The sequence below is a fragment of the Aulonocara sp. 'chitande type north' Nkhata Bay genome, linkage group LG5 (genome assembly GCF_057382095.1).
Source record: "Aulonocara sp. 'chitande type north' Nkhata Bay isolate Kocher_YH1m ecotype deep benthic linkage group LG5, A_spYH_male_GT1.1, whole genome shotgun sequence".
NCBI classification, from domain to species: Eukaryota; Metazoa; Chordata; class Actinopteri; order Cichliformes; family Cichlidae; genus Aulonocara; species Aulonocara sp. 'chitande type north' Nkhata Bay.
The window spans coordinates 30,630,439-30,644,223 of record NC_141348.1 but is presented as its reverse complement, the minus strand read 5'-3'; the positions used below and the strand labels follow the sequence as shown (position 1 = coordinate 30,644,223).

Genomic DNA, 13,785 nt, shown 5'->3' with positions numbered 1-13,785 from the left:
TGAGCCATCCTACCTGAGAACATTAAGATCAGTGAATTGATTGTATTACACTGAATGTCTGTGTAACAGGGTCATAAATCACATTGTTATAATTACACAAAATGTGTTCTAAACCCCCAAACCGTTCCTTTTATACCTGACTTTTAGGACCTCCAAGCCTGTAGTTATGTTCATTATCAGTTAGAGCCCCTCCTCATCCTTTTCTTCTTCTGGCCGCCCTCCTGCCACGGGGTGAATGGACTCTGGTTTTCCCGCGGAGCACCCTCCAACCGACTGCCTGTCCTGCCCGCCTACACCAGCCTCGTTCACGTGTGTTTGGGGTGGGGGGTCGGACCACCAGGTGGCTCCACTCACACCCAAGGTTAAGGGAAGTGATGGGGTGGAGGTTTGGCGCTTTTTGTATACGGAGTTCTAGTGAAGCCGTTAATAAAGTTGGAGTGAGACATATTGAGGCCTCTCCTGTAGTCTTTACATACCTCCACAATCTTTAATTTAATAAGACAGCTGTTGTTATTGTTGAGTTTATTTTTTGTCTGTTTCCATGTCTGAACTACTGTACTGCTGAAAAAGCTTTAAAATGGGAATAGTTTAGGAGCACTTTAAAACAGGTCACACCTTTGTCTCCGCCCACCTGACTACGCTCTTTCAGCTATGGGTAAAAAAACAAAACAAAAAAGGAAGCCTGGGCGTTCTTCCTCTGAGAAAAACAAAAGCGTTGTCTGGGTGAGAAATTTATCTCAAGGTTAAAATCAAAACAGAGAAAGGAAAACAAGGCGAAACTAGTATAGTTAAGGTAAGAGTTCATTTGTTCCCTTCTAAGGAGACGAAATATTATGTTTATAACACAAACCAAAAGTGAAAGTAAACCTGGCCGCCTTCCTGTTATACAATTCTGTTCGGTGCATTTTCAGCTTCTCTCTGAGAAAAGATGTCTTTCCAGTCCGAGGAGGATCTTTCCTGTCCCGTCTGCCATAACATCTTTAGGGATCCTGTTTTCCTGTCATGCAGCCACAGCTTCTGCAAGACTTGTTTGAAGAACTGCTGGGCACAGAAGCTGGAACAGCAGTGCCCAGTCTGTAAGAAAATGTCAGAGCAGAGTGACCCACCCTGTAACTTGGTCCTAAAGAACCTCGCTGAGGCCTACTTAAAAAAGAAAAATCAGAGCGCTTCGGCAGGGTCTGAGGTTTTGTGCTGTCTGCACTTTGAGAAACTCAAACTCTTTTGTCTGGACCATCAGGAGCCAGCCTGTGTCATCTGTCGTGATTCGAGAGCACACGTCGACCACAAGTTCTGGCCCATCGATGAGGCCGCGCAGGATCACAAGGAAGAGCTTCAGAAATCCCTAAAACCATTACAGGACAAACTGAAGGTCTTACAAAAAGCGAAGGGAAACTTTGATATAACAGAGCAACACATTAAGACCCAGGCTCAACAAACAGAGAAGCAGATCAAGGAGCAGTTTAAGAAGTTTCGCATGTTTCTAGATGAGGAAGAGAAGACCAGGCTGGCTGTTCTGAATATAGAAGAGCAAGAGAAGAGTCAGCAGATGAAGGAGAAGATTGCTGCTCTGAGCAGAGAGATGGCAGCTCTTTCGGCCACAATCAGAGCTGCAGAGGAGGAGCTGAAAGCTGAAAACATCGCTTTTCTGCAGGACTACAAGGGTACAATGAACATGGTCCAGCTGTACCCCCAGCTGGATGACCCACAGCTGGTCTCAGAAGCTCTGATAGATGTGGCCAAACACCTGGGCAACCTGGGTTACAACATCTGGAACAAGATGAAGAAGATGGTCTCCTACTCTCCTGTGATTCTGGACCCAAACTCTGCCCAGCCAAATCTCCTCATCTCTGAAGATCTGACCGGTGTGAGCGTCAGTGAGAAACGGCAGCTTCCCGACAATCCAGAGAGGTTTGACTTCTACCCGATTGCTATGGCCTCCGAGGGCTTTTATTCAGGCACTCACAGCTGGGATGTTGAAGTTGGAAACAGCACAGACTGGAAAGTCGGTGTGTTAGCAGAGTCTGTCAAAAGGAAGGGAGCGCCGCAATCTGGATTATGGAGGCTAGGGTTTTATAAAGGTGAATACACCGTGCGCTCCCTGCCAGAGTCTTCCATCGTTCTTTTTTTAAAGGCGGTCAAGAAGGTCAGAGTTCAGCTGGACTGGAACAGGGGGAAGGTGTCATTCTCTGATCCTGACACCAAAACACAAATACACACCTTCACACACACTTTCACTGAGAAGATGTTTCCATACGTAAGTAATCTGAGTAAAATCCCACTGAAGATGTTGCCCGCATCAGTGAAGTAGAGTGGTAGTTTATAGCCATGAAGCCAGAAGTGGTGGAAATAAACACACAAATTGCATGACAACTAGTTAGAGAGCTCACATGATAAAACTATCCTTGTTTAAAATAAATAAATACACTTCACAGTTATGACACATTTATCTCATATTAATACTATTTAACTGTAGAGAAATGATTCAGCTTAGTCTAATGGGGCAGTTTGTTTATATAGATTTGGGGTACAAATCCTTTTCAGAGGACGGTGTTTTATAGCTTTATAACCATATGTAAGGTGGCTTTTAAATTCTGTGATACCAACTGTTACAACCTAAAAAACCTTGGGGCGACTGATTGTAACGAGTCTCAACTGAAATTGAATTTCAGTCCAATATGATGAATCCTTCTTTTGTGTTGTTTATGAGACACTTTGGTAATCATACAAAAGAGAAGTGATAATCTCAGCTTTAATGCTTGAATGTATAAAATGATGTGTTTGTGTAAGTAACAGATTATCTGGCATTTATGTGGATTGCTCCAGTTAAACAGTTTTCATTTTAGGAGGTCAACAGATATGTTATCTACTAAATGTATGAGGTCTGTCTGTTTTTATGTTTGAATTCAGTTATCCAATATGTGGCTACTAAAATACTTTACACTATAGCGAGTCAGCTCTTTATTTCTCTTATGTTGAAATGTTTTCCCAACAATGCATTTCGTTTTCATTTCCTTCTGAATGTTTCTTTCTATTTCAGTTCCTGTTAGTTCCAGGTGTTGTCATTTGAGTGCAGCTTGTATTTGTTTTGGTTTCCTGCACTGTAATATGGATGATTTATCAGGGGAAAACTGATGATGTAATAGGTTTTATAACACAAGTTATCATGTAGACATCCTATTCTCAATAAACATTTGCACCAATACCTGCTCGGTTGGTTTTGTTGACAAACTGGATTAAGTGGGACTAAACCTGAAAAAATTAGCTGGATATTTTATTTAGTTTTCTTCAAGTTAGTTATTCTGTTCCATCCAGTAACATCAAATCACATCTCCGTGACTACAGGACCAGAGGTTTGTGTTATCACTGTTATCTTTAATGTGCTGATTGGTTGGTAATTTAATGTTAATTTTCCCTATGATAAATGGTAAATGGCCTGTATTTGTATAGCGCTTTACTAGTCCCTAAGGACCCCAAAGCGCTTTACACAACCAGTCATCTACCCAATCACACACACATTGATGATGGCAAGCTACATTGTAGCCACAGCCACCCTGGGGCGCACTGACAGAGGCGAGGCTGCCGGACACTGGTGCCACCGGGCCCTCTGACCACCACCAGTAGGCAACGGGTGAAGTGTCTCGCCCAAGGACACAACGACCGAGACTGTCCAAGCCGGGGCTCGAACCGACAACCTTCCGATTACAAGGCGAACTCCCAACTCTTGAGCCACGATCGCCCCATGTTCTCGCTAACATGTGAAACATAGTTAAAAATACTGGAATGATTGATGGAGTCATTCTGGTGCCTGTCACCAGGCATGGGAAACTTAAACCTGCTATTCTAAGTCTTTTATAAATCACAGGAGACGGCCATGTCGCCGATCATGCCACGCTCGGTCGGATTGCAATCATTCATCAGCAAAGACACTTCCACGGGTTAACCACTTAGTGAACCATTTCCACAAAAGCTAGGTATGACAGCATGAAACAAGAGATGTTCTCCTTTTTTAGTATCACTTCACTGTTCTCAAACCCAAATCTTAATCTTCAAAATGCACGTGAAGGATGGAAAACATTCATGATTTTGTTGTATCCTTGTTTTGGGTGGAAGTGGATATTTGAAGAACTTTGTTCTCAGCAGAGTTATTACAGTTTTGTATTTTCTAATTGGCTTTTATTTGAATTCCATCCAAAAAAAAATTAATTCAGTTTGATTTTTGGTTTGTTTTCTGAGTGGATCTGCTTAGTTATAATATTTGAAAATATTTATAGTTTAATTTTTTTTTATGGTTACAGTATTAATTTTGGTCCAAACAAACTCAAAAAACAGTGGGTAAACTGACCCCAGGCCATGAAACAAGGACCACAAACAAAAGTAATGAAAGAGAAAAAAAATTCTGACAAACGTAAACATTTCCACAATGGCATACAGCAGCAAATCCAGGGAATTCAGCAACTAGCCAAAAAAGACAAAACAGCAAAACCCATAAATGTCCATGACAGGAACACTGACAACTGACCTTGTGCTTATTAAACTAGCACAAAACGATGCCTTCAAAGAGGACTTACAAATATTGAGTCATTTGTCAAGGGACAAATTTTGTTGGGGTAAACAATGTACTGTACCAGATGGTAAACTCAGTGAAATATTCAGTCTGTCTGAATGTTTGTTCCTTGATCTCATATATGTCTGCAGATCTACTGATTGCTATAAAACACAGTTTTATAGGTAATTAATGTTATGTCATTTATTTTATTTTTTTTAAAAACCCATACACTTACCACCTTGCCTCCATGATTTCAGATGATTTCAGAGGCCTAGAGCCATATTACCTCAAACAGTTTACCTCTGTCCCCCCACCCCACACTTCAACCAGGAAAATTTGTCCCAAAAGATCTGCATGCTGGGAAAACGTGACACAGAGTTCTGTATGTCAGAGGAAGTCGGGAGGAGATGGACTAATGAATATCTGTCAAACATCACCCATAGACACGTGTTTCCAGAGTACCAGTGTGTGAGTGTGAAGCAGTGTGATGATCTTTCCATAAACTGCACAGGAAACACATTCATTGCTCTAAATCAAATGTTAAACTCTAAAATGCACTGGATGGATGAAGATCATTTTGTAGGAGATTTCTTTAGAGATTTTCTTTATTTGGGATTCGATATTTAAAGAACAAGATGCAAGAAAACATTTGGCAAGCGTGACATGTTTGTATTACAGAGGCTTGAGCACAAGTAGGATGAAATGTACAACAACAGAATTAACAGATTGTAGCTAAATACTTAAAAAAACCTCATAAAACCTCTTTTGAAAATACCCTCTCTAGACTCTGTTGGATAATTTTAGAACCATTTCCAAACTCAATGTACTGTATCCATAAATTAAACGCTGGATGCCATAGAACTTCCTGCAGCTAAATGGGCAAAAGACAGAATAATCATGACTGGTTCTGATGCGTCCAACACACTCACAGCAACACTTATTAATGGCTACCTATCAATTTCTAAAATAGATTTTATTTGATGTTGCTGTCCAATCTGGGCTCATGCCACTGTATATTTCAAATGTCCTCACATCGTACGAGCAGGTCGTAACCTGAGGTCCTCAGCCGAGGCTCTGCTATCCCACAATCCTGTCTTTGGAACAGTATCTCTTTCAGGCTTTTCCTGTGCCTCCACACCTCCACTTTGAGCATTTGTTGTCTTTCATAATTATTTAAATTATCTTGTCTCAGTGATCATTTTAAATGTAATTTATTTTTTATATTAGCTTTAATTGGCTGATTTTTCATTCTCTTTATTACTCATTTGTATCTCCTTTTACTTTTGTCTCTTGTAACTTTCTTTAGAAAGATGCCTTATAAAGTTATTATCATTTTTTAAAAATTCAACCATTTCCCATTTTTAATAACATTCATATAGCAATATAATCTTTAATGATTAGTCTCATAACTACATTAGCTAATTGATTTAATTGTGTTACTAATGGGAATAATTTAAGTCTTTCTAAAGTAAAAGTCAGACTATTCCCTTTAGCAGTTAATCACTTCTGGCTTTAGCGGGCTTCATGGCCATTGCGGACTTTGCAGATCTTGCTGCAGTCCATATAACCCAACAATGTGCGACAAATGAGGGCTGTGTTCTTCCAACGGTGCTGCCACTGAAATGGGATACAAAAACATCTCCTCACCAAAAGCCAAAGTGGGATGCATGTCAGGACCTGGGGGAGGACACATTATAAATAAATCAAATTGGTAAAAAGATGAGATGCTTGATGTCAGACTGTGTCACATACCACTCAATGCGGACATGCTGGCAGCACCAGCTGATGTGGCATGGACTCTGTAGGGTGATGCTGGGATGTCATCACCTCCATATTTTATAATGATGGTGTACCAGCCGTCACGGTTGGGGACGTATGATACCCGGTATGTACCGTCCCCGTTGTCATGGATGCTGGCCTGCTTATCTTTACCACCCTGGTCCTGAAGAGGAAGGAATGGAAGTTAAAGTGATATCTGTTTTACCGTATGTATATAAGTGTGTCTGATACAGACCACGACGAGCACGCTCAGTTCACCCTGGCCAGCATCTTTAGCGTCAATGTTAAACTCAGCGGGAAATGTGGCAGAGACACTGCTAGTCAGCCCAGGGCCGCTGGCTCGTACTTTGCTGGCATCGTAAGTGGACAGAATCCAAAACCTGAAGAGACCGAAAGATCAGAGACAATCAGCACAGACTCTGATTCTCAGGGCACAACAGTATGAACCACAGCAGCAACCAGATATGAAAATGCCCAGATATTTTAGCTACAACCATCTGACCAGTTTATGCCAACTGGCAAGAGATATTTCTTTACTGGTGTCCGTTTAAATCCAGAATATTATTTAAAATCCATCTCCTCACATACACGGTCCCAAATAATCAGTGTTCATCTTACCTTAAAGACCTGATAGTACCATATCACCCCATTAGAGTACTTTACTCTCACATCGCAGGCTTACTTGTTGTTCCCAGAATAATATAAGTAGAGTTGGAGGCAGACCCTTCAGCTTTCAGGCACCACCTCTGTGGAGCCAGCTCTCAGATTGGACTGGGTAAACAGAAACCCTCTCTACTTTTAAGATTGGGCATAAAACTTTGTTTTTGGCAAAGCTTATGGTTAGGGTGTGATCAGGTGACCCTGAATCCTCCCTTAGTTACGCTCCAATAGGTCTACGTGTTTCTTCTTCACTCACCTTGTGTTTATACCCCGCTCTACATCTAATCATTAGTTATTATTAATCTCTGGCTCTCTCCCACAGCATGTCTTTTGTCCCGTCTTCCTCCCCTTACCCATACCCAGTCACACCAGATGGCTGCCCCTCCCTGAGCCTGGTTCTGCAGGAAGGTTCTTCCTGTTAAGAGAGTTTTACCTTTGCACTGTCGCCTTCATTTGATCGTTGAATAGACAAATCAGAAGCACAACCTCTAAATTAGTTATTCATTATCACACACAAAAAGATTGTGATGCTGAACTTTTTACTGTGTCTAATTTTGAAAGGTGCTGAATAAAAAAAAGAAAGTGAATTTTAACCCACCTCAAAATAAAATGTACAAAGAAGAAAAGACAGGACTATGTACTTCATCCAATACTAAAAAAGGCCCAAAACGTAGATCATCAGATGGCCCACATCAGATTAAACCCAGTGAGAATTAAGTCATCAAAGCAGGTAATAATAGTATCCTAACACTATCAGTCATTTGTATTTTTCTCCTAAATCCCAAACCCAGTAGATTTTTTGTTAGTATTCTCAGGAATATTGACCTTACTGGAGTCCACCACACCCTTTAGTGGGAATTCCTGTAGACAGAAAAATTGGATACCTTTCTGGCTTGTCAGGAGACTGGTGCCTCTCACTGGTCAGATCTTCGGAGACGGAGCGTTCTGGATGACCAGCGTTTGGAGTCCCAGGAGCGTAAAAAACCACCCCCTTCATCTTGTTCCAGATGTTGTAAGTCAGGTTTCCCAGGTGCTTAGCCATATCTATAAGAGCTTCTGAGACCAGCGGTGGATCATCCGTTAAGGAATACTGCTTGACACTTTTCAGTGTAGCGCTGTAGTTCTGCAGGAATGAGACATCTTCAGCTCTCAGCACTTCCTCTGCAGCTCCTATTGTTTGTAAAAGAGATGGCATCTCTCTGCTCAAAGCCGCAGTCTTCTCCTTCATCTTCTGACTCTTCTCTTGCTCTTCCTTCTTCAAAGCGGTGAGCCTGACCTTCTCTTCCTCGTGTAGAAACTGGTGAAACTTCTTAAACTGCTCCTTGATTTGTTTCTCTGTGTGTTGATCTTGGAATTTTATGCGTTGCTGTGTTATATCAAAGTTTTCTTGCACTTTTTGTAAGACCTTCAGTTTGTCCTGTAATGGTTCCAGAGATTTCTGAAGCGCTTTCTTGTGATCCTGCACAGCCTCATCAATGGGTTTGAACTTGTGGTCGACGTGTGCTCTCGAATCACGACAGATGACACAGGCTGGCTCCTGATGGTCCAGACAAAAGAGTTTGAGTTTCTCAAAGTGCAGACTGCACAAAACCTCAGACTCCACTGAAGCACTCTGATCTCTCTCCTGCAAGTAGGCCTCAGCGTGGTTCTTTAGGACCAAGTTACAGGGTGGGTCACTCTGTTCAGATATATTCTTACAGACTGGGCACTGCTGTTCCAGCTTCTGTGCCCACCAGTCCTTCAGACACATCTTGCAGAAGCTGTGGCTGCATGACAGGAAAATGGGATCCCTAAAGATATCATGGCAGACGGGGCAGGAAAGATCCTCCTCGGACTGGAAAGACATCTTTTCTCAGAGAGAAGCTGAAAACACAGGTTTTCCTTGTCGTCGTCTCTGTGTCGGTCTTCGGTCTTTAAGCTGAAGCTTCTCTCTCGCACTGCTTGTGCTTTTCTCAGAGGAAGAAGAAATTTCTGGTTTGGATAACCAGCTACAGATTGCAGTTTAACGAGAACAAAGGTGCGTTTTGTTAACCAACAACTGCGAAAAATATTTAGATGGTAAATGTGTCACTTATTTAATGTTTAACAGTGATTGCGAGGTACTGTCAGTTGATCAGAGCTCGTTAATAGTACATCCAATGTGGGAGAAAGTTAGAAAACTAAAACTTGACATTCCTGGCAGTGCGTTTGCTTCAAACTTGTTCATGATGCCTTTAACACAGCTGTTATTTTTTTTCCACAAATATTGCTTTAGCAGTTTGAGACGATCCTTAGGCACAATAGAACTGTGGTTGCCATGTAAGTAACAACAATCACTGCATAAGATGTGTTACACAAATTGTCAAACAATATAAAGGCAGAAACATGCTTCAATTATTTCCTAATAAAGAACCAAGATTTCTGAAATGTGTATAGTTAATTACCTTTGCCATCAAGTGAAGGTGGGTGGGTCTTTATTTTTTATATTAAGGCCCCCCCACTATCACATCAAACATTAGCTCCAACAGGCACAGATGGGTTTTTAATAGAAGAGGGAAATAAAAACACCACTCACCAAGCAATTTCCATAATACCCGAAACAATGAGATTTTCTGCTCTTACCTTTAAAGTACAATAATGTGCTTCTTGTAAACTAAGTCTTTACCTTTAAATGGCACTGGATAGATGAAGGTCATTATGCAGGGATGTCTTTAGCTCTGGGTGGAAAGGATATTTTAAAGTACGTACTTAATTTGTGATTGGTCCAAAAATACTAAAATATATTTTTCAGCTATTTTTTGTGACAGCATGTGACATATTGAGGAAAGAGGATCCCGTTTATGAAAAATTAGTGGATTATGGGATATTGACAGAGTACAATCAGAGAATTTATGCTACAATGAGGAATTAATAGGTGCGTCGATAAAATTTAAACTTAAAACCCAATGTAAATAATAGATTTTTCTCTTGCTCCTCTATTCATTTCTAATCCTGCCCACTCTGGTCACTCCAGCACAAATCATGGCACCATAATCCTGCTATACAAAATGAGGCACACCAACATTTGGCACTAAAGACAGTTGTAAAAACTCCTGCCTGTCAAATAAAAGGCAGCTTTCCACTTGCATTGTGTGCCAATCCAATAAAACTGGAAGACAGCTGGAGACATGACATCAATGAAATGAAACACTTAACTCTGACATTCTAACTGTTCTTTATTTTAATTATCAAATGTACATCATATCTGAGGGTTTAGTTTCACATTAAAACACCAATTCCCCAATACAAAATGAGAAGTTTCCCCTTAAACCCACAAACAAAAAACAAAAGAACCCCACAACTTTCATCTCTTAAGTATCAAAAGTAGCAGTGATAAGGCAACATTAAATTCATGTAGATTTTCAGATTTACACAAAAACTAAAGTTCTGGCCTTTAATTTTCCATCTTAGATCTGTTTTCAATCAAAACTGAGTCAGATCTGCTCGTATGAAAATACAAGAAGAAACAAGCGAGAAGACAGGAGGACATCTAAACTCCAGCACATAATCAAGTAGTCTGTTGAACAGTGCAGGAAACAGTAGTGTGAAGGCATCTTAAACAATCATTGACTCGTTATGGCAACCTTTAGTACACGTGGGACTCTGGCAGCTAGTTTAGGCGCAAGAAACATTAAACATCAGTAGTTGGCGTACAGTTTGACAGTTTAGTTTGTCTTGGAGTAAATTAATGACACGGACAACACAAAAAAAACAACTCAAAGACAAATCCAGTTCTCCTTTTTTGAGATGATCACTTTTCTTTTTTCCATCACAGTGGTTCAGTAATTTTGTTGAGGAAAGGTTCTGCACAGACGTGGTGATAACTGCCCGGTTCCCAGCTAAACCAGTAGCATATTCTCTTCATCGTGCATTTAAACTATAGGAAACCTCATGTCAAGGTGAAATTCCAGTTATGCATATATCTTTTTGCACATAGGTATTTAAAAGCTTCGGATCTACTCGTTTCACTTCAAACTTAACATATTCAGTTCAATACCAGCTGATGTGCAGGTGCATTAACTACCTGTGTAAAACCAGCAAACGTTAATTCACGAATCTAGGATAAAAATTCAAGTGCAAAATGAGCCAATTGAAAATTGCAGGGCAGTTTTAAAATCGACAGATTTTAGATCTTTTAACCTTCAGTCAGTTCAATCTAGTAAACTAGAGTACATCTACCATTCCCCTTCAATGATTCACTACCAGAAAAGTGTCTAAGAGTTCAAAGTCTCTACTCAGTGGTGCATTTATTTTCTCTAATGTTTTTTTTTTAAATTCTGACATTGTTCTATATCAAGGAGAAACATTTCAAAATGTAAATGAGTTGCTTCAGAAAATCCTCAAAAATCATCTGATTTGAGCTGAAAACAAAGTTAGCAGAGAAAACGTTGCTCAGCAGCTTGTTCACTGGACAGTTATTTGTAGTGCAGCTAATGTGTCTTAACTCAAATGGGGATGCAAAATGGTGCCGGAGGAGAGACGGAAAGTTTCTTGGCTCATCAGGGGACGGCGACGTGGAAGGGGGAGCCCGGGATGTGGTCCTCACCCCACTTGACCACCAGGATGTAGTTGCCCCGTTCCTTCAGCACGTAGCTGACGTTGTACTGCAGGTTGCCCATGTGTTTGACCAGCACCTCATCACAGGGGACCTGTGGGCCGTGCACACCCACCAAAAGCATGTTCTTACCTGGGAGGAGGTAGAAGAACATGTATGATAGCAAATTAATCTTTAAATATGTGACTTTTCATCTTTGTGAGTTTTAACCTGTGCACTGAAAGGAAATACTTAAGTTATTCTCTTAAAAGATGGCTTCTACACGCAGTTCCTCCGTACCTGCTTTGCTGCAGTCGACAGTGAAGTTGCTCCTCTGGCCCACAAAGCCCTTGCTCAGGCCAGCTCCTCGGCTCACCACCTTGCTGGCATCGGAGTCACCCAGCCTGGGCATGGCGCTCTGCGTGAAGCTGCTGGATGCCCGAATTGCCGGATCCAGTGTCAGGGTTGATGTCTCGCTGGCGTTTGTTACATTCACAAGGCGAGGACCTGAAAGGCAGGAAAAAAGTTTAACTTTACCATGTGGTGCAGGCAGATTCAACAGCCATTTCTTGTTATGAACCACTGCCAGAGAGGTTATGTGAAGTCTGCAGTTTTCGATCCAGCAGTTTATATTGCTTTAAAACCAGAATTTGGGCTTGGATGAACTTGAAAAGTGATCCAAATCTGAATCACGGAACATTTGTAACCAGCTTTAACTAAGAGCAGCATTTTACCTGTGACTTTGGCCTTGAAGGGACTCCCAGTGATGTGGTTTGGGCCTCCGTATTTAATGCTGATCAGGTAGTTTCCAGGTGCCATGGGAGTGTACTGCACCTTGTAGCCTTCGGGAACCTCCTGACAGTCCATCTTTACTTTTGACGGGCCCTCGATGGTCACAGCCAAGGACCCGGGGCCTGCCTTAGTGTTGTTAATGATGAACTCTGACTGGGTACCTGCAAGATTTAAGAAGTGATGTTTTGTTGAACAACTCCAAGCTGGTAAAACCGAGCAGTGGATAAATCACACTGAACTTTGCTCAACTTTATGCTCTAAACAGGCTCACAGCAGTTATGAAGTGAAAAATTTAAGGCTGCAGCAGGTAAAACAGTTACTCACCTGTTGTTCCTCTCTCCAGTCCTGATCCGTATGCTGAAACCAAACCAGGCTCTCCAGTCTGTCCTGGTTCCCCGACTCGGACCTGGAAAGGACTTCCCGGGATGTGAGAGCCATTGAATTTGACATCAATGGTGTGGACGCCATTCTCCCTGGGGATGAACCGGATAGCGTACTTGTCTAGAAGACAGTACAGAAGGGTCTGTTAGCTGCAGCGATTTCATAGTATGTGCCTTTGTTCTTATTGAAGTTTCCATAAATCCTCTGGAAATCACCTTTACAATTAAAAAAAATAAACAACAACAAAAAACAAACAAAAAAAACAACAAAAACAGGCACGCACACACACACACACCTCTTTCCAGCTCTGTGACGACACACTTCTCCAGAGCTCCAGAGGGACTGTGGACTTTGGCATCCATCTTGCCTTTGGCTCCATTTAGACGCACCGCAAAGGATGCTGGGTGATTCACCTTCAGACCAGACTCCTGTCGGTTTCGCACAAAGTCAGTGTACAGGACGGACATTTGACGAACAGGAAAAACATCTTAAAACACACACACTCTGGTTTTTGAAGATCAGAGTGCTAAAGACAAATAACTTCAGTGCATATCCTCTGCTCTACTCTTACCTGAGCTCCACTTAGTGCAACTCCAGCAGACAGACTCAGAAGGGTTAGACTGTCAGTAGATTAGTCTTATTATGAGGAAAAAATGTCATAAAGCTGATCTACTTTCTGGTTTAAAGTGTTTCCATCTCCTTGGTCTTACAGCAGTGATTCATTATTCTCATTAAGAACCGAGATCTTTATCTTCTGTCTGAACTGCAAGAGCCGAAATGAACAAACATAAATAATGCAGACAGAGCAGAAGAATGTCTCAAGCGATAGACAAAAACAAACTACAGTCTCTAAGAAGACACAAGGAAGTCTGTCTGCTGCAGCTGGGACACCCAGGAGCTGATGAAACGGATGATTGTACTGTTAAAAGCCTTTAAATGAAACACAAGAGAAACACCAACAGTTCCACACCAGACAAAGCGAGGGATGACCAGAGCCAGGCAAAACTGCACGGACGACTTCCTGACCACAGGTACCCAAACTCAGCCACTCGAAAGAGCTTTTTACTTTACATTA

General features: G+C 41.5%; 3 protein-coding genes across 10 annotated transcripts in view; 1 reads left to right on the top strand and 2 right to left on the bottom strand.

The window, feature by feature from the left end:
• The first annotated feature begins 633 nt into the window (after positions 1-633).
• On the top strand, positions 634-3,200 carry LOC147330973 (E3 ubiquitin-protein ligase TRIM39-like). Its single transcript, XM_086294264.1, has 2 exons — positions 634-793; positions 912-3,200. Exon 2 carries the CDS (start codon positions 929-931, stop codon positions 2,306-2,308), a length of 1,380 nt encoding a protein of 459 aa, XP_086150390.1. The 5' UTR covers positions 634-793; positions 912-928; the 3' UTR covers positions 2,309-3,200.
• Positions 3,201-5,111: 1,911 nt separating this feature from the next.
• Positions 5,112-8,931, bottom strand: LOC147330972 (E3 ubiquitin-protein ligase TRIM35-like). Its single transcript, XM_086294263.1, has 4 exons — positions 7,870-8,931; positions 6,561-6,705; positions 6,299-6,488; positions 5,112-6,223 (listed from the first exon to the last, which is right to left on the bottom strand). The coding sequence occupies exons 1-4, from the start codon at positions 8,829-8,831 to the stop codon at positions 6,069-6,071; spliced, it is 1,452 nt and encodes a 483-aa protein (XP_086150389.1). The 5' UTR covers positions 8,832-8,931; the 3' UTR covers positions 5,112-6,068.
• A 1,230-nt stretch (positions 8,932-10,161) lies between these two features.
• flnba (filamin B a) overlaps positions 10,162-13,785 on the bottom strand; it is a 63,497-nt gene continuing 59,873 nt past the window's right edge. For all 8 annotated transcript variants that reach the window (XM_086292981.1, XM_086292982.1, XM_086292983.1 and 5 more), the window contains 5 exons: positions 13,006-13,138; positions 12,654-12,830; positions 12,272-12,490; positions 11,838-12,044; positions 10,162-11,690 (listed from right to left, as the gene is read on the bottom strand). In XM_086292981.1, the coding sequence (XP_086149107.1) occupies positions 11,503-11,690; positions 11,838-12,044; positions 12,272-12,490; positions 12,654-12,830; positions 13,006-13,138 (924 nt within the window). In that variant the 3' untranslated portion in view covers positions 10,162-11,502. The remainder of the gene's footprint in view (positions 11,691-11,837; positions 12,045-12,271; positions 12,491-12,653; positions 12,831-13,005; positions 13,139-13,785) is intronic.